This window comes from Oikopleura dioica, chromosome 2 (genome assembly GCF_907165135.1).
Source record: "Oikopleura dioica chromosome 2, OKI2018_I68_1.0, whole genome shotgun sequence".
NCBI classification, from domain to species: Eukaryota; Metazoa; Chordata; class Appendicularia; order Copelata; family Oikopleuridae; genus Oikopleura; species Oikopleura dioica.
Genome location: NC_137292.1, coordinates 14,251,140 through 14,268,697, shown reverse-complemented (window position 1 = coordinate 14,268,697; position 17,558 = coordinate 14,251,140). Strand labels below are relative to the sequence as shown.

The 17,558-nt window shown below is 41.4% G+C and overlaps 5 protein-coding genes across 7 annotated transcripts; 1 reads left to right on the top strand and 4 right to left on the bottom strand.

The window, feature by feature from the left end:
• Position 1: 1 nt before the first annotated feature.
• On the bottom strand, positions 2–4,475 carry LOC145700283 (glutamine--fructose-6-phosphate aminotransferase [isomerizing] 2-like). 3 transcript variants are annotated; one of them, XM_081777533.1, is made up of 15 exons: positions 4,329–4,475; positions 3,799–3,941; positions 3,459–3,730; positions 3,243–3,413; positions 3,082–3,196; positions 2,873–2,956; positions 2,601–2,712; positions 2,409–2,529; positions 2,229–2,363; positions 2,136–2,159; positions 1,708–1,964; positions 1,291–1,660; positions 1,074–1,241; positions 860–1,024; positions 2–810 (listed from the first exon to the last, which is right to left on the bottom strand). In XM_081777533.1, the coding sequence occupies exons 2-15, from the start codon at positions 3,911–3,913 to the stop codon at positions 766–768; spliced, it is 2,154 nt and encodes a 717-aa protein (XP_081633659.1). In that variant the 5' UTR covers positions 3,914–3,941; positions 4,329–4,475; the 3' UTR covers positions 2–765. The 3 variants fall into 3 exon arrangements, with proteins under 3 accessions (XP_081633659.1, XP_081633660.1, XP_081633661.1); XM_081777534.1 differs by lacking the exon at positions 2,136–2,159; XM_081777535.1 differs by lacking the exons at positions 2,136–2,159; positions 2,873–2,956 and having other exon boundaries at positions 3–810; positions 4,329–4,474.
• Positions 4,476–6,032: 1,557 nt separating this feature from the next.
• LOC145700297 (uncharacterized) lies at positions 6,033–6,673 on the top strand. The gene is made up of 2 exons (XM_081777551.1): positions 6,033–6,386; positions 6,433–6,673. Exons 1-2 carry the CDS (start codon positions 6,048–6,050, stop codon positions 6,640–6,642), a joined length of 549 nt encoding a protein of 182 aa, XP_081633677.1. The 5' UTR covers positions 6,033–6,047; the 3' UTR covers positions 6,643–6,673.
• Positions 6,674–6,694: 21 nt separating this feature from the next.
• LOC145700289 (proliferation-associated protein 2G4-like) lies at positions 6,695–8,988 on the bottom strand. Its single transcript, XM_081777543.1, has 7 exons — positions 8,875–8,988; positions 8,439–8,826; positions 8,235–8,393; positions 7,901–8,045; positions 7,725–7,858; positions 7,540–7,680; positions 6,695–7,493 (listed from the first exon to the last, which is right to left on the bottom strand). The coding sequence occupies exons 1-7, from the start codon at positions 8,961–8,963 to the stop codon at positions 7,398–7,400; spliced, it is 1,152 nt and encodes a 383-aa protein (XP_081633669.1). The 5' UTR covers positions 8,964–8,988; the 3' UTR covers positions 6,695–7,397.
• Positions 8,989–9,011: 23 nt separating this feature from the next.
• On the bottom strand, positions 9,012–12,142 carry LOC145700287 (DNA primase small subunit-like). The gene is made up of 7 exons (XM_081777539.1): positions 10,777–12,142; positions 10,459–10,626; positions 10,307–10,381; positions 10,048–10,204; positions 9,674–9,874; positions 9,338–9,628; positions 9,012–9,295 (listed from the first exon to the last, which is right to left on the bottom strand). Exons 1-7 carry the CDS (start codon positions 10,843–10,845, stop codon positions 9,090–9,092), a joined length of 1,167 nt encoding a protein of 388 aa, XP_081633665.1. The 5' UTR covers positions 10,846–12,142; the 3' UTR covers positions 9,012–9,089.
• A 3,384-nt stretch (positions 12,143–15,526) lies between these two features.
• LOC145697146 (glycerophosphocholine phosphodiesterase GPCPD1-like) lies at positions 15,527–17,235 on the bottom strand. Its single transcript, XM_081774304.1, has 5 exons — positions 16,653–17,235; positions 16,487–16,610; positions 16,273–16,441; positions 15,958–16,231; positions 15,527–15,914 (listed from the first exon to the last, which is right to left on the bottom strand). Exons 1-5 carry the CDS (start codon positions 17,153–17,155, stop codon positions 15,554–15,556), a joined length of 1,431 nt encoding a protein of 476 aa, XP_081630430.1. The 5' UTR covers positions 17,156–17,235; the 3' UTR covers positions 15,527–15,553.
• Between the last annotated feature and the right edge of the window lie 323 nt (positions 17,236–17,558).

Genomic DNA, 17,558 nt, shown 5'->3' with positions numbered 1-17,558 from the left:
TTCTCTACCTCCATTCGGGAAAATAACTGTTTAGGTAAAATATAGTTTGACAGAGATATTTTGGGAGGGAAGATAAACACGCTACAGTAGGGTTACATAACATGCATTAGTCAGCTATTCTAACTTCGATAGAACAAAAAAGATAGCAGAAAGAAGAAAGGGTAAGTTGATCTTGAAAAGGAGCGGAGCAAGTAAGTTTGAAATATAAATATTTACAGATAAATAAATAGTTAACTGTTAAATATAAGGATTGCACGTAGGTAATTTTTTGTTAATAATGAAGGTAAAATTGCATTATCAGGTTATCAGCTCGAAAATAGGTAAGTTAGTAAAGCTGTTAAAAATATATTGCACCATATTAATCAATTATTTATTAAATAATTATTATAACAACATCGCTTTCAGCCTCAAAAATTCAGGTATACCGAGGAGATCAGAAATAAGGTCTCTGACGGATAACTGTTATTGGTCCATAGTATCTAAGGCTCATTTTGGACCAGAAGTTTACCATCGATCGGTATATTATTTAAAAATAAATAGGCAACTGGATGAAAGATGTTTTATTGAAACCATTTAAAAATGAAAAATAAAATTATTACGAATACACGTGATAAGCCAGGAATCTTTATGAATTGGTCAGTTGTTTTCTATTTTTTGTTTGATTCCGAAGCTAGAATAATAAGGCCACAGAAGGTGGAAGACAGAACAGGAATTTTTGAATTGCAGAAGACGGTTTTGCAGACTGATTTTTTAGGGTTTTGAGTTTTACTCGACTGTCACCGATTTTGCGAGATTTCTCGGGAAATCGACCTGAAATGGAATGATTAATTTTGTATTTTCTGGGAAGAAGTTAGCTTACGTTGAGGCCTCTGAGCGTAGCTAAATGATAGGACATGAGTTGAAGCGGGATGATTGTGAGAATCCCCTTGAGACAGTCGACAATTGGAGGGATGGAGAGAATCTTGTTGCCGAATCGGCTCAAGTCTTTGGTCAGACTCTCTTCGCAAATAAATACTGGCTTGCCCTAATAATGGTTTTATTTTTGCCTATTCCCGATTTTGCTCGAGGCTTACATTTCTGGCTGTGACTTGTTGGACGGCGTTGAGGCACTTTTCGTAGGTGTGGTCCTTGACGACAATCATCATTACAGGCATTGTATCGTCGATGAGCGCAAGTGGACCGTGTTTCAACTCGCCAGAAAGAATTCCTTCCGAATGCATGTACGTGATTTCTTTAATTTTCTAAAATGAGGATGATTATCAATGAATTCTCTTTCAACATGCGACTTACAAGGGCACCCTCCATACAAGTGGCGTAGTTGTACCCTCTTCCCATCACCAAGATTGATTTGTTGTCCTTCATCTCTTTTGCCAGTTCCTTGATTTCGTTGTCTAACTCGAGTACCTTCTTGATCTTTTCCGGCAGCTCTCGAAGCCCCTCGAGGATCTCCATGTATCTGTCGCGCTTGGAAAACCTGTCTTCGGACATCATCAGGGCGAACATCACCAGAGCGACGAACTGACTCGTGTAGGCTTTTGTCGAGGCGACGCCGATTTCCGGACCGGCATTGATGTGAACGCCGCAATCGGTCTCACGGGAGATGGAGCTGCCGACAGTGTTGGTGATTCCTACCGTCAAAGCACCACGGGACTTGCAGTAACTGAAATGATAGAAGTGGAGTGAAGATAAGGTAAGGAGCAGACGTACCGGAGTGCCATGAGAGTGTCAGCAGTTTCGCCAGACTGAGAGATGAAGAAGCAAACGTCATCTCTGAAGATGGGCGTTTGTCGGTCCAAGAAATCAGAAGCAAGCTCGACCATCACCGGAAGCTCGGTCATTTCCTCGAGCAGCTGCCGGGTGGCGATGCCCGAGTGGAAAGAGGTTCCACAGGCGATAAGAATGATACGACGGCATCGTTTCAGCTCAGCGATGTGGTCCACAAGGCCGCCCAATACGACGCGTTCCTAGAATTTTGAGTTGAGAATGAAGCAATATTATGTAAAACTCAAGCCAATGTATCAAACGATAATTTGGCGAGTTTCTTAGTAATTAATTGAAAGTCTAATTGAGGAGGACTAAATGATTGCGGTAAATTAAATCATAAGTGCCAGCTCCATTCGGGATGGGTTTTTTACCGAGTTAGAATCCTTGTCGTCGCCCTAGTTGAACTTGTGTTAATAAGCGTTAAAAATACAATAAAGCAATAAAAGAAATCTTTCTCTAAAAACCTTTTCGAAGGACACTCGTCCTCGCATCGTATTCACGACGGATTCGGGCTGCTCAAAGATCTCTTTCTGCATGAAGCTGTCGTACGATCCTTTCATAATCTGCTGAAGCTCGAGCTCGATTTTGCTGATGTTACGCTGAATTAAACTTGAATGGAGAGCGATTACGAGTTAAGTACGAACCTGTGTATCGTTTACACTGGATGACGAGCGCACTCTGTGGAGTGAGAGACCACCATCGACAACGGATGCCACGTCGTCGTCTTCAAGGTAGATGACTCTGTTTGTGTGCTCAATAATGGCGCTAAAAAGGAGTTAGAAAAGCGCCACTTTTGTCCTATCATTTATTGAGTGTAGGAAGGGTAGGATTATTACCTAGCGTCGGAGGCAAAAAAGTACTCAATATCAGTCTCCATTCCTTCAGCGAAGAGGGTCATCGAGGAGTTTCGTCTTGGACCCAAAGATTTTCCGGATTCTTTTGTGTTGGCTGAAATGACAGTTCAATTAGAGCAACAAATGTTTCATCAAAAATAATTTTAGACCCTAATAATCAAATGGGCATTTTATAAGTGATTTGAAATTCATTTCAAGCATATTCGTGCGTAGTAAAAAAGTGAAAAACCCAAATTAATTTTTTTGCAAATTACAATTAAAAATGTTGTCGCTGGAATTACGAGTAATGAGTTTTCGTTGTTTCGGATCTTTTCCGATTGGAAGCTGGAATCTGGAGACTTTTGAAAACGAGTTAATATAGAGCGATAGGAAAACATGGTTAGGAAGCAATAAGCAACTGTAGGAGTCGTTAACTCCTTAGGAGTTACTCCTAGCTATCGGTATATTTTGACGTTTTTCGTACCTGCGGAGTACATGATAGGAATATGGTCGCAATTGAGCTTGGAGCTTGAGCTGATTCCGATGAGCAAGGGCGATCCTCGTCGAGTAGCAATCACCTCCCCTGGGAACAAGTGGGACTGAAAATTTCAGCTCGATTTGCGATTAATTTTTAATGCTGCTCACCTTGACGCAAATAGCGTAGGCACCTTCGAGCTGCTGAGCACATCTGGTGACGAGTTGGAGGAAAGTGAGCTGCTCGTCGCCTTTTGTGTCCCACAAGTATTTGAGAAGAACAGGAATGCACTCGGTATCAGTGTCGGACTCGAATTGGTAACCGTTCTTTTCCAAAAAGCACTAAAAATGAGGTTAACGCTGATGACGCACGCAAATGAGAGTGACCTTGAGAGGATAGTAGTTGGTCAGGATTCCATTGTGCACAACGACAAAATCGTTGTTTGAAGAGCGCTGTGGGTGCGAGTTGAGTTCGCTTGGGGGACCGTGCGTGGCCCATCGCGTGTGCCCGATGCCGCAGTGGTTGTTCAGCACCTCGTCCATATCCGTGTCCATCGCAAACGTGGCATCTTCAAGCGCCTTCACTTTGCCGGGCATTTTGCAGAGCTGCGTCTTTCGGGAGCCATCAGCTTCATCCGCTGATCCGTCAAAAGCAAGACCTAAAGAAGGACTCTTTATAATTTTTATTCTAGATTAACGAGAGTTTATTAAAACTAAAAAAACTCACCTGCAGAGTCGTAGCCTCTGTATTCCATTCGTTTGAGAGCATTGACCAGCGTCTGGAGAATTTCTCTTCTCGTCTTCGGCGAGTTGAAATTCAAATATCCGAAAATTCCACACATCCTGGCCCGGCGATTACTTTTATTTTATCTGAAAAAACTCTTTTGTCTTCAAAATTTCTTCACGTTCAGACGGCGTTTCGGCGAAATTCCGACTTCGCCTCCGGTTAAAAACAAAAGGCTGACAACTCAATTATCTCAGCGTTCTTTGGTGCATTCACCTGCAATTAAAATTACAGCCAAAAATAACCTGGGTTGGAATAAAAACGATGAAAAAGCTGACTGATTCCTTGCCCAAAAAATGATGCTTTACGACTCCGAAAGTTTTATAGATTTCTACAGCTCAAACTCAACGCGCTTTGTTTCAAGAATTTTTGGCTTATTGCCACAAGAACAAAGCTACCAATTTCAGACTCAAGAATTCAAAAACAACAAAAAAGTTTCAGAATTACAAAATCGTAAAAAAGAAATGACTTACAATTGAATTTGGTAAATGAAAACCAGGTAAGTTGATGAAGCTAACTGAAGAAAATCTCTGTTGGCACTTTACGAAAACGATAAAGATTTACGAATCTAGAAAAACGTGGTAACTTTGAATCTGATGGTATTATTAACTTGTTTCGTTGAGCAGTTTTTGGACCCGTTCAGAATGTCTTCAAGCGATGCTTGTTCAAATAAATCGCAAAGTTCCATTTACGTGAACATAAAAAAGAAAGAAGCTCGTGAGCTCTTCGTAAATATTGAACTTAGAACGGGTGTTTTGATTTTGATTCCGTTCGCAAAAATACATCCTCAGTACCAAAGTTCTAATAAACGACCAACAACCTCAGCATTTTTTAATTCAAAAATTTTATTTGTAAAAGATAGGTTTTAAAATTTGATTTCAGGATAGCAAAATTCTAAATTTAAAGAAAAAAAAAGAAACGGAAAGTAATTTCTAAGTTCGCGGTTTTTAATCTAATGTTGAGTAGATTATTGATGAGAGAGCCTTAATTATTTCTGGATTCACCTTTTATCAGCTCATTTTTGGATAATTAAAAGCCATTCTTGTTAAAAGGCGGCGTTGGGCATTTTTGTCAATATTGTTCGATTAGACATACTTGTATGCTAAGCCTAGTGATCATATGGTACGTCTCGTTCGGAGGAAATAATTTTGCTCCGGGGCTGGTGCCCAGGGGAGTTCAGCGCTCGCGGAGGCGTAGAACGTAGTGCGCCTGGAAGAACTGTCGGACATATTTTTTGCCAAAAGCGCGAGCACCGATCGATCGACCCCGCTCGGGCCGGATAATTTTTTTGTCGATGAGCACCGTTACAGATAGAAGCAGTAGCACCCCGCTGCTCGTACAGAGAGAGATTACAGAAGCATCCGGGGATTTGAGCCAGAGCTTGGATTCAAATCTAATGACCAAAGATTTACAGACAGAGAAGCTTATCCTCGTGGTTTATTCAATTATCGAGCTGGTCGGAATTATTGGCAACCTTTATGTGATTATTTGGAGCTTAGTTGGCTCAAAAAAGGTTTGAAGGAGAATCAAATTGAATCCCCCTTGATAAAACAATTAAGACTCTTACAAAACACCTGTTGGGAAATGTAGCATGTGCGCATCTAATATATTTGCTATGTGTGCCAACGTTACGAAACTGGAAGATGTTCACAGTTGTTTTTCCAAAAGCAGATGTGGAACTTCCTTTTTCCCCGTGTGATTACGTAGCTCCAGTTGAGGTAAGTCTAACTATTTAAAATTTAAAGCCATCCAGCTCATTTAAAATTAAATTCAACGAGGAGAGGTTGAATCCAACGCTGATTCTGATCAAATAAAGGTTAAAAAATGACGATCATAATAATCATCATCGTTCTCAAAATCATGATGATTGGACTTGTTTTATTGGAAATTAATTATGCAGCGGACAGATGCAATAAATTGATTATTAAGACGCTCACGGTTTCGGTAGTGGTGCTGTCCTTCTACGCTCTTGGCATTGAACGGTTCAACTCGGCCTCAAGAATTAATAAACCCTATTCGTCGGTCCCCAGTCATGTTATTGGAAGGCTGCTGGTCATTTGGCTCTCCTCCATTCTACTGGCGACGCCTGATATACTTCTGTTAGGGGTGCGCAAATTAACGCTTAATTGATCTTATTTTTAATAGAAATGAACGGCGTTTACTTACAAAATAAGTAACTCGCTAGAAATAATATGCAAGCCCTGAAAAAGCAAGACTCAAAAGTACCCTCGATTCGATGTGCGGACAAACTTTTCGCGAACCCAGAGCTGAGCACCTCCTTGCCGTGGCTCTACAAATTCACTGCCCTGTACAAAAGCAGTAGATTACTGTGGATGATGACCTTTTTCTTCCTAATGCCAGTTATTTTCACCGCTCTTGGAGCAGTTGTGATTGCACTGAAAAGTGCACAGTACAAATATCACGGGCCAGCTGGCCGGCTCAAGGCCAGAGACGAGCGACGCATGAATGCGCTAGTCATTGCCATCTACGTCGGCTTCATTTTATGCTGGATACCGCACTACTGCTACGAGGTACAAAGTGAACTCTTCCTTGATTTCTTATTTATGAGTGAATTAGCTAATACGCGAGTTTGGAACTGACCAGGGCCGCGGTATACTCGGCAGCTTCTTAAGAATCTTTGCTGACATGAGATATTATTTCTGCGCCTTTGGGACAGCCATAAATCCGATTCTACTGGGACTTGCTGGGCCCGGTTTTTGGTGCAGCGACTCAAAGGACTCATCTCAAAAAGAACCTCTTCTCGGTCAAAAAAGCGACCGCCTGTAAAAAATCTTTCACAGCCTTCTTCTTTTTCTATAAATAATGCAACGTTCGATAATTATTAAGCCTAATTTATTAGTCACTTGCATTAGCCGACTTCAGCTCAAGCAGAACAGCGGACAGGTCAAATACAGTGAGCACCCATAAGTATAATTAAAAGAAAAGGGGCAAGAGTCCGGTTTCAGACTGTTGAGATCCCTCTGCGGATTAACCTCCCGAGCAGGTTTTTTTATTCGCGCGAAGGTACTGCCCGGACGGTTCTTACCGGCGAGGGAGCTCAAGAAGCCGGACTCAAGCAAGATGGTCAACACCAGCACGGCTAGCCGACGCAAAACCCATCCCTACCTCGCTCGCACACTCCTTACTGAGTTTATTTCTTTACTTTGATAATTGTGGTGCATTTGAGCGGCGGTGCACGAGAGAGGGCGTAATGAGGTTTGCGGCCCGACAATTTGAGTACTCGACCAAGGCTCGACTGGATCGCACGGCGAGCACCTAGAATCACTAGAATCCGGCGCTCGATGCTTCTTTCCAGGGCCGTTCAGTTGTTGCGAGGCTCATTAGACGTGCTGGTCGAGGGGAAGAATGGATAAAAGAGAGAGGGAGAGATTGAACAAATTCAGAATTCGAAAATGGACTAATGATGAGCTAGGAGAGCGGTACACATTTGGTACACGTGGTGGTAGTAGAGAGCAAACAGAATTGTCGAGATAGGAGTGATAATTTCAGGTCGAGGACGGTTACATTCTAGCCTAGATCATCTAAGCAGTGACGCCAGCATCAGCAGCGGCTTTCTTGGCAGCCTTCTTCTTCTTCTTTTTGTTGCTCTTTCGGCTCACTGACGATGCCAAGAGAGTCTGAAGGAGGCAAATTTAGAAACTTCTATGGAAGCAAAGTTGTTACCTTGATTTCTTCGCACTCGATCTTGAACTCAGATTCGTACTGGGAAGGATCGAAGGGAAGGCCAGTGATCTTCAATGGACCGTTGGGCATGAGAAGCGTCGTGAATTTGAATTGAGTGACGACGTCCTTTTCTTGCTCGAACTAAGAGAGATTGTGAGTTGGTGGTGTGATAATAATGAACTTACGAGGACGGGGAAGGGAGTGATGAGACCGTGGTTGACGCACTCGTTGATGCCCATCTTGGCCTTCTTCTCGTCGTCGAGAGCTCGGAGGTTAAAGCACATAGCGTCGAACTTCTTTTCGACCTCGGAGAAGATAGCTGAAGAACATGATAAATTCGGCTTTTGGAGCCTTTACTCACCTCGAGAAGCCTTCATTTTGAGCTGGTAAACCTGGTCTGGTTCTCGCTTGTAGATAGTAGTTCGGACATCCATATCACGGGATTTACCGTCACCAGTGGAAATCAACATATCGATAGCGTAAACTTCGTTGACGGCGAACTCGCACTAGAATTCACTTTTAGATAGGAGGAAACAGAACCTTATCGACATCGATTTTGACATTTACGCGAGCAACATAAACATGCGACAAAATCGCGCATGTTTACCTCTGATGAGCTTTTAAAAATTGGAAATCGGAGTGGATGCTTCAAAATTTTTTGTGTATTTTGTGAGGAAGGAATTTTGAAGACTTACCTTTTCGTGTTCAAGTCGCTGCTTCTCAGTTGGGTTCTGGATGATGGTCTTCTTTCCGTCGATGGTGTCCTTCTCCATCTGGTACGAGAGCATACCTTCGACGGCGCGGCAGTTGTATGATTCGGAGATTTTGGAGACAACATCGGTGACTTCGTTGTTCTTGAAGAAAAGTTAATAGGCTCCTTTCGAAATTTGAATACTCACTTCTTTGCCTGGTCGAACGAGTCGGAGAGCGGCTTCAGCGCAGTAGTGGGCAGCAAGAAGAGCATCAACAGCTCGTCCCTTCTTAGCGTCACCGAGGATAACGGTGTGGGCGACGACAGCGATGTATCCGTCGACGTGGACACCAAGATCGAGCTTGACGACATCGCCGTCCTTCATGATGACGTCCTTCTGAACGGAAGAGAGAGGAGCGTAGTGGCAAATGCAGTGGTTGACGTTGGCCTGGGTGGGGAAGGCAACACCCTTGGTCATGTCCTTCTCTTTCTTGTAGATTTTGTCGGTCTCCTGGACGATCAAGTCGTCTCCGTATTTGCAGATCTCGAGGGCGCTCACTCCGACCTTGGTCTTCTCGATGAGGAGGGCGAGGACTCTGAAAAGAGGGAACGTTCAAAATGGAAAATTTACTAGTGGGGCTTACCGGTTGGCGATTTCGCCGGCCATCTTGTACTTGGTGACGACCAAGTCATTGGCGATGGTGATTTCAGTATCCGATTCGGAGTCAGACATTTTTGGCTTGTGAGATTCTGAAAAGAAAAAGGTCAGTTGCGATTTTGAATTTGGTAAATTGGAATTGTGAGGTGTGATAAAGGGCAGTGATAGAAAAATGATTTCTAGTGAGAAATGAAAAGTTCTTCATTCTTTGAAAACTCGGTTGAGGAGTTTGGTGAAGATTTTGACGGAGTGCTTCATTTCTCCGTGGTAGTACTTCTTGGACAAGTCTCCTTCTTGCTTCTCGATCACTTTTACGAGCTCTTCATCGTTTTTTCGGAGGCTGAAAACGGTCGGAACAGCTTCTGGATCGAACTGGTCCACTTCTTTGGAAGTGAAAGGGACGCAAACTAAAATGATGTTAGAGAAAGATTATAAGAAAGATGTCCTACCTTTTCCAGTCTTCGGATGGACGGAAAACGGTGCCTTGAGCAAGTGATTGAATCCCTCCGTGACTTTGATATCAATCCTTGGGTAGGTCACCGCCAGCTTGATTCGCTCGATGAAAAGTCGGTCTTTGTACTTTTTCGTATGCGCTTCTCTTTTCTTCTGCTCAAGAACGCTCCAGCGCTCCATCGTGCTGCCATATCTGAGCATATGTTCCTTCCATTCATCTCTTACCGACTCGTCCATTTTCACGTATTTCAGGATTTTGTCGACTTGTTCTTCTGAACCAAGCAAATCTAAAAATTTTCTCTGTCAATTTCTTTTGTGAAAAAAAATTTTACCTTGAGATTCGAGATAGGCATCCCAGTACTCGTCGGTGATCTTGAGCGAGTTTTGGATGTGTGTGTGGAGTCTGTGAGAAGTGCCAATCTGTTGCGCCGTGACCTGGCAATAGTGAGCCAGTGCAAACCGCTCCGGCCCGTTTAGCTTTCGTGCTGCCTCGTCAAACACCCAGCAATGGATTCCTCTTCGCCCCGAAAACACTATATTTTCTCATTAGTTGTCGGAAAAGAAAAAGCGCGGCTGCGATTTTCCGCGATTTTCGATGTCAGTGCCCAGTTTGCCGACTGACGGACGTAGGAGTTGTAAACCACCCTGGGGCGCAGGTATCAATGCATTCACTTCCGAAATAATGAACTGGGAAAAATAATCTTACCGAAGAGTAATTTGTCGTAGCCAAAAGTCTTCTTCATCGTTTGCTCCAAGACCTTGACGCAAATCGACATCAGGGGCCAACATTTCTTGCAGATTCGCGCTTCCTGACAGCAGGTTCTCACATCGTCGTAATCCGAAATATCAATATCGAAAACGAGCTGAAAGATGAATTTAATTTCGCGGCTTTCGATAAAAGTTCCTTCAGAACGCTTTCTACACAGGTTGCTTTTTTTCAAGCGCATATGAAAAGATTTCTCTACCTCTCGTTGCTCTTCTTTGAAATCCGGAGACAAGCGATGTTTACAGCTGTAATTGTAGATGGCTCCAATATCGATCTAAGGGGAGGGAAGAGTAAGTAAGAGTCACATACAAACAAACAGAGTAGCGGCTCAAGGTCAATTTTCAATCTTACCTTTTCTGGTTTGGTCTTGATAAACGCTTGATGCAGTTCTTCCTTGCTCGTGAAGCTTCGGAATCGAGTGTAAACGTCGTCCTTGAGGGTGAAACTGAATTCTCGTCGGCTCAGGGTCTCGTCGTTTCGGTAACCCAACCATTCGATAAATGGGTCCAGGGGAAAGTACTAAAATTTCGTTTTACTGAAAGAAAATCTACATTTTTGTAATTTTGATTTAATTGATACTTTAACAAAAATGACGAGAAAATCGAAAAAAAAGAGGAGTTTCGAACAAAAATTCAAAATTTCTAGCGCTAAATCGCCATTTTCTCTTACCTCCTTATAGTAACTCGATAAGATCTCTTCTGAAACTGCAATTTCATCGACTGCGATAACGCCAACCATTATGAAATCTCTGCCTGAGCTCCCCGAAGGTGAAAAACACGGTTACACGACGTTTTCAGCATACCGACGTTTTCAGCAACCGACATTTTCAGCGTAACGACATTTTCAGCGCCGCTGAATTCGTCGGTTTGCTGAAAACGTCGGTTTGGCCAATTTTAATAAGGAGTAGAAATTTCAAATCCTAAGCCCCCCTTTTTATTGTCTGATTGGAATCCCCATAAAAAGTTACACTAGAAAACATTAGGTAAAGTGACTTAGTCATAGATTATGACGTCATTATCGATGACTAAAGTCCCAGATTTTCTAAACTTTCGGACGCTCTTATTCCTAAAATATTTTTCGGAAAAAACATTAGATACAGGGTTTTGACCGTCTTAGGCCACTCTACGCAGGCAACCAAAAATGAAAAAAATTTGAGTCGAAAAAATTTTTACATCTCTAGAAAAAATAGTTTTACATTATTGATAAGATTTTTTTTGCAGGCCTGCATAAAGGAGCGTAAGACGATCATTTTTCATCTTCGAGCTCTAATTTTCCTTCAGTAGAATAAAAATGAGAGCGTCCGAAAGTTTTGGGACTTTTGGAACTTCAATCAATGTCTGTGACGTCATCGGACATGACTCAGCATACAAGACTACTTTTTCTGGAATAACTTTTCATGCTCTTTCCAATGAGCTAAAATAAGGGGGGTTTTTGGTTTTAAGTTTTCAACTTCTTATTGAAATTGGCCTTTGCTGAAAACGTCGTTTTTCACCTGAAAACGCGTGGGTGTTTGCCGTGACGAAATTTTCTAACCAAATGGATCTAAAGGCGACGTTCTCGCAATTTAATTGGCTAATTAAAAGTTTAAAGCATTTCTAAATGAGTCATGAAAAATGCATTATTTAGAAAAAGTAATACGAATAAGCGAAATATCTTTCTTAATACATAATTATCATAATAATTATAATCACCAGTATGTTAAAAGTATTAACTTATTATTCAGATTCGTGAATATGTTTTTAAAACATTGAAAATAATGATAAATCAATATTGAAAAAGATAAAAATAATAATTTTATCAAATACAATCTTTTGTAACTGAGTCAGTTAAACTGACTCATTAATATTACATCGATTTTATGTTATTTTACGATTCACGGAAATATCTTTTTCAGATGAAGTTTGATAAAATGGTTGCCTCTCTAAACGCCCACGCGTTTTCAGGTGAAAAACGACGTTTTCAGCAAACCGACGTTTTCAGCAAACCGACGAATTCAGCGGCGCTGAAAGTGTCGTTATGCTGAAAACGTCGATTGCTGAAAACGTCGGTATGCTGAAAACGTCGTGTAACCGAAAAACACGCAGTTTTGTTGGAAAGAAAAAGTTTGTGAGTGACCAAGAGCAGCCAATCAGGGCGCTCGAATCGTCATGGAAATCTTTGTCTTTTATTGTTGGAATTAACCGCCGGAGGAAATGACATTTTACCGTGAAATTATGTTAACTAAACAAATAATTAACAAAATATACGCGCAGTTGTTGTTGGTAGTATTTTTCATAAATGCAATAAAATAATTTTTTCCGACTTATCTGATTCAAGAGTCCTCAAAATTGTCGGTTTTTTCAGCTTAGCTCAAATCCCTAGCCTAGCTCAGCTAGCTTTGTACAGCTTAGCGAACCTTGCAAGCTCAGCAGCTCGGCAGCTGAGCCCGATCTTAGCTAACCTTAAGGTGGACTTTCAATTTAATCTGCCAAGGGTGCACCTTAATTTCCACCTGATTGTCCCAATCTAGTACTTTAACAACTTTTTAGAATCCTCTCGACGAGATATTTTTATTTATCGAGCAAAAAATTAAAAAACTAGAATCGTTTGGAACTTATAGGGACTTGAATAATGCATTAGAAATCACAAAAACCGATAAATATCCGATAAAAAGTCCGAAATTCAAAAATCGGCTTCCATATGGGAAAAGAGCAGCTAAAGACGATTCTAAAAAGGTATGATACTTGGGGGGTCTAATGGAAACTTTTTCCGGAAATCGAAAAGCAAATCTGGCAGATTAAATTGAAAGTCCACCTTAGTTCTTATAACAAAGATTCAGCTCGGCTTAGGTTAGCTAAGCTAAAAATAAATACGGCCAGCTAAGCTGAGCTTATTTTTTTCCACAGCTTAGCTGGCATGGAATTTGAAATTCTGATTTTTTCAAGCTAATACTTTATTGAATGATATTTATTTCGTTTGCTTTAATACGAATAATGCGAATAATAAGATTTCAGACTGAAGTAAAGAATTAATAGTCAAGATCTTTGATTGCTCAAAACTTCTAAGTAGCTGAACGAGTCGCGCGTTTCGTTAGAATCTCCTCGAATGTCCACTGCTCCATTCTTTGAGGAGAAATCTGTTTTCTTTTTCTACTCAATGGAACTTACGCGGCCGATGTTTCGAAGAGTTGGGCGCGGATTTCGATTCTCGTTGATGTTGATCGTGATCGAGGAGTTGTTCGAGATGATCATTCCTCCTGAGTGCGCTTCTGGGTAGACATTTCGGTAATATCTTAAAATCCTTTACTTCTTTCATTTTTTATTTGCTTTTAAACCGAAGATAGGGAGATGGGGGTCGGGAACTGTTCGCTTCATCAATTGAAATGTCGTTCAAATTTACTGAAAACGCCCGTTTGAAATCAAGGAAGAAAACTAAACATACAGGAAAGACGTTCGGTTCGAAGCGGCTCAGGTTGATCAAAGTCTTGTGATTGATAAGAAGAACTTGGTGGAGCTGATTCCAATTTTTCGAATGGTTTTGGCTCATTTCTTATAACTGTAGCAGGCGATTTGGATGACTCCTTATTTTTATTCTCATTCTTTATTTTCTCAATTTCTTCATCGTTGAGGCCATCAGTCGAGCCCTAAATGACGATTGTTTTATTTTTAAGACCATCTACGAAGACCTCTACCAGAATGGCAGTAGTTTTGAGAAACGTGGTCAATGCTGGTTTGATGAGGCCAATTGTTGTTAGACTTCTACGAGTAGCCTTTGCTATTCGTCGTCGATTTTTCCATCCTGAGCGTGTTCCTGCAAGCAGACACTCGCACATTTCGAGAAATGAGACTGAAATCAACGATGAAAATCAGCCAAAAACAGTGTTTTACCGAAAGAAACTCCTAGTACCAGGCTCATGGCTCCGCCAACATCTGATAGATACTTGTAAATATCGTAGTCTGCTGTTTCTTGATGCTGATATTCCTGAAAATGACGAATTAAGAAGGAAGTCTTTGAACTCAACTTACGTAAGGATCTGGCAGGGAAATTCTAGCAGAAGCGAGCTCAATGTCCGGAAATCGCTTGAGCATTTTCGCAGTCTTATTTCGGAAGTTCTGGTGAATCTCCGTGTAATACACCGTCTTTTGATAGTACAACTCTGAGCATTGAGTTTGGCACACACAGTTTGCGTAGTCAAAGTCCTTCAACTGCTTGGAAACACAATTTACGTGCTGCGAAAAGGTGCACATGGGAATTCCCTCTTTGATTGGAAAATAAGGAGGGCCACATTTGCACTCCTCGAAGATCGCATCGATGAGGCATTCCAAGTGGCAGTTCTTCTTCGTGTAGCTCTTGAAGTATTTCAGATGCTCGTCCGAGATGTTGTGGCAGATTGTGTATGGAGAGCCAAGTTTGATATTTCGATGTTGTTGGAGAAGCAAAACCGGTACTATCCGAGAATTGACTGTAACAGACGTCATCGGGTCCAGCACAAGTTCCCCTTTTGGCGTGTAAAAGATGGAGAACCCGTCCATCATATAATTCCATCCGTAAGTCCAGTCAGTCTTGTTGTACGCCAGAACAATTTGTAGCGACCTCATTGATGAAACACTTTTCTTTTCCCGTTTTGGCGGGTAAAAACGCTGACAAATCCCGTACATGGTCAGTTCTTCGTGCCACTGGGTTCGGCAATTGTCTTTTCTGTACTTGCATAAAATTATCAGATAGTTGTTTTTCGTCGCTTTGAAAAACTCGCCGAGGTTGATGTTGTCCAAATCACTGTAGTTCGCATGAGGTCTTCGGAAACAGAAATCTCAAACTTTTTCAAATAAAATTTTTTATAAAGAAGAAAATAATCCGAGAAAAGAATTTACAAAGATGATTTGAGAGCTCTTAATTATTTCCATAGAAATCCATCAAGCCAGATTTGTCATTTTCTTCTTTGCCTAAGCTTTCCATCCCCAATTCAGGGTAATATGCTTTCGTTTTGTATCTTTAGAGTGATTTAGACAGGAAGCTAATAATTTAACTAAGTACTGATAAAAGAGTGTTCTATCTTGTCTCATTTCTTGAGTGCATCGAGTTGAGACAAATCGTCACTACTGGAAATTTATCCTTTTCATCAGACATTTTCTCCTTCATCGAATAAGGGTATTCAAAGTAGAGCTTCGTGACACTGCAAACATGGTAGACTGCGATAACATTTCCAAATATAAAAAAGCAAGCCCATAAAAGTCTCCTGCAAGCGTTTATTTTTCGCCCGAAGATGTACTTGAGCCAGCCGCACGAAGTTTTATTGTAATCATAAAAGCTGTAAAAAGGTTTTTTCTCGCCTTCCATTTTTTTTCCTCTTGAAGCGAATTTTTAATGGCAGGGGCAGATTATATCCCTTTTCGATGTTCTCTGCCATGTCTTCATCATTCATTAACATTTTCAATCGAGATTCAGTCAGTTTCGAGGTTTATTGAATCTAAGAAGTTTTATTGAATACGTGGATATTATCGTAAATGACAAGATCAAGGCCGAGATTTCTACAATAGACTCTGTTCTCTTCGTAGTTCAGCAAATCGCCATAAACTCCGATGACCAAGTTCCTGTCGCGAATATCCTTCAAACTCTTCTCGAAGGTGTCCTTTTTCAGAGCATCGTTGACGAGAGTATTGACACCCGCCATGTCCAGAAACTCGCACCAAGCAGCAGCATTTGAAATGGTCTTTACTCGAGAGTCGTGGTGGAATCCGTAGTGTCCGGAATCGCCCCAGACAAGTTGGATGACTTCGAATTCTGATTGCTTGAATTTCAGGCAGGCGCACACTCGAGGCGAGAACGAACTTTAAATTTCTTTTTCAAGAAGAATTTTTGAGCAAAACTAACCTGTAAACGATGCCTCTTGTTGTCTTGCTATTTCTGACGACATCAATAATCCTGTCACAATAGTCGTTGATTTCAAAGAATGCCTTCTCCTCTGCCGAGTCCATCGGCGGCCACTTGAGTTCCACATTGAAATCAACGCCCGAATCGACATCATCAGAAACAGCAGCGAAAGTTGGAGACGTCTCTGATCCTGGAACTTTGTCTGTGAGGTCAAAGGTCGGCGTGTGTGTCAGGGTTTTTCGGGACATGTCGCAAACGTCACTACTTCGCATTTCTTCAAACATTTGTCAAGAAGTATGAATTTTTATGCAATACCTTCGAGCGTGAGATCCTTGATCTTAACTTCATCCCCTCTTTGGAGAACTGACAAATCATGGTAAATAATCGGCACCAAATCCTTCGTAATTGTCACGTCAAATTCAACCATATCAGCATTGCCGATCGTTCTCGCCGTAGTGAGAGAATGAATCGAGTTCTCACGGATCTAAATAGCGTCTTGAAGTCAAGAATAACCATTGACGAGCGTTACGTTGGCCATCAAACTTGGATCGACGACATTATCTTTGTTCTTTGTATTGAAAGAATTTCCGCATCCCCGATGGCCCACTTCCAATGGACGCGATTTTCGCCAAGATCTGTTTCCTGTTTTTGAACTAGAGTGGAGTAAAAATGAGGGAAAAGATTATACAACATACTTTTTCGATGAAAGAGGAGTAATCAGCAAGTAATTAAGTTTGAGTTCTTCCGTCCCAAGGGATTTTGAAATCGATCCGAGGCCAGTCAATAGCTCGGATGTATCAATTTCTTCAGCTGGTCCGCCATTTCTTCCGAATTTAATGATTCCTTGTCCGTCAATTTGCCTCGCCATAAGCATGTAGCCAGTTTCTTTGGGTAAGGCGTTGGCCAAGTCAAATCGTTCAAGTTGACCATCGTTAATTCTCGCGCAACTTACGTCTTTGAAAGAGTTGTCGACAGTGACCTTGAAATTGCCGACTGGGAGGTCGAAGGTTAACAGCACTTGTTTCTCGTTCGATTTCAGCGCCATTTCTGGGGAGGGTGCGGAAAATGTCCTAAACTGGGGCTTCAATAATTTGGCAATGAAAAATCGTTTCCTCGGGCCAAACAAGGCGGCGCCAGAGCTAAAGAAGCGTACAAAAGCGTCAACTCTGGACCAGTTTGAACCCAAAATGGATCTCATTCCTCTACTACTACAAACTACTCAAAACTCTGAAGCCCAAGTTATGCAAAAAGGATAAGTTTCTCTTTTCTATAAGGAAAAATATTATAAAATCACTAGTGCTCTAGAAAACGAGCCAATCTTACCTCTTTTTCCTGGTCACAAGACCAAAAAATGTAGTCTTATTTTTGGGAAAAACTCCAGACATGCCCTTGACAAATGGGGTCAGGGACAATATTGACAAAGGCTTTATAATTCGTATTTGAAAAAAACATCACATTTTTGTGCGACACTTTGGAAGCTTGGAAGTTTGACCCCAAAAATAAGTTTGCTTTTGAAATTCCTGCTTTCGGAATCATCTCTTTCTTCTACAGTAATAAAGCCATCAATTTACCTATATACCTATTAACCACGTGATAATTTC

Excerpts from the sequence above, each read along its gene's own strand:
- LOC145700283 (XM_081777533.1), bottom strand. The coding sequence starts at position 3,913 with ATGTGTGGAATTTTCGGATATTTGAATTTCAACTCGCCGAAGACGAGA. Across the intron at positions 3,197-3,242 it reads CCTACGCTATTTGCGTCAAG|TCCCACTTGTTCCCAGGGGA; the intron begins GTGAGCAGCATT and ends TGAAATTTTCAG. Across the intron at positions 2,364-2,408 it reads CCAGTGTAAACGATACACAG|CGTAACATCAGCAAAATCGA; the intron begins GTTCGTACTTAA and ends AGTTTAATTCAG.
- LOC145700297 (XM_081777551.1), top strand. The coding sequence starts at position 6,048 with ATGCAAGCCCTGAAAAAGCAAGACTCAAAAGTACCCTCGATTCGATGT. Across the intron at positions 6,387-6,432 it reads TACCGCACTACTGCTACGAG|CTAATACGCGAGTTTGGAAC; the intron begins GTACAAAGTGAA and ends TGAGTGAATTAG.
- LOC145700289 (XM_081777543.1), bottom strand. The coding sequence starts at position 8,963 with ATGTCTGACTCCGAATCGGATACTGAAATCACCATCGCCAATGACTTG. Across the intron at positions 8,046-8,234 it reads AGCGACTTGAACACGAAAAG|TGCGAGTTCGCCGTCAACGA; the intron begins GTAAGTCTTCAA and ends AGTGAATTCTAG. Across the intron at positions 7,859-7,900 it reads CAAAATGAAGGCTTCTCGAG|CTATCTTCTCCGAGGTCGAA; the intron begins GTGAGTAAAGGC and ends CATGTTCTTCAG.
- LOC145700287 (XM_081777539.1), bottom strand. The coding sequence starts at position 10,845 with ATGGTTGGCGTTATCGCAGTCGATGAAATTGCAGTTTCAGAAGAGATC. Across the intron at positions 9,875-10,047 it reads CTACGACAAATTACTCTTCG|TGTTTTCGGGGCGAAGAGGA; the intron begins GTAAGATTATTT and ends GAGAAAATATAG. Across the intron at positions 9,629-9,673 it reads TGCCTATCTCGAATCTCAAG|ATTTGCTTGGTTCAGAAGAA; the intron begins GTAAAATTTTTT and ends GAAAATTTTTAG.
- LOC145697146 (XM_081774304.1), bottom strand. The coding sequence starts at position 17,155 with ATGAGATCCATTTTGGGTTCAAACTGGTCCAGAGTTGACGCTTTTGTA. Across the intron at positions 16,232-16,272 it reads CAAGGATCTCACGCTCGAAG|AAATGCGAAGTAGTGACGTT; the intron begins GTATTGCATAAA and ends AAATGTTTGAAG. Across the intron at positions 15,915-15,957 it reads ACAAGAGGCATCGTTTACAG|TTCGTTCTCGCCTCGAGTGT; the intron begins GTTAGTTTTGCT and ends AGAAATTTAAAG.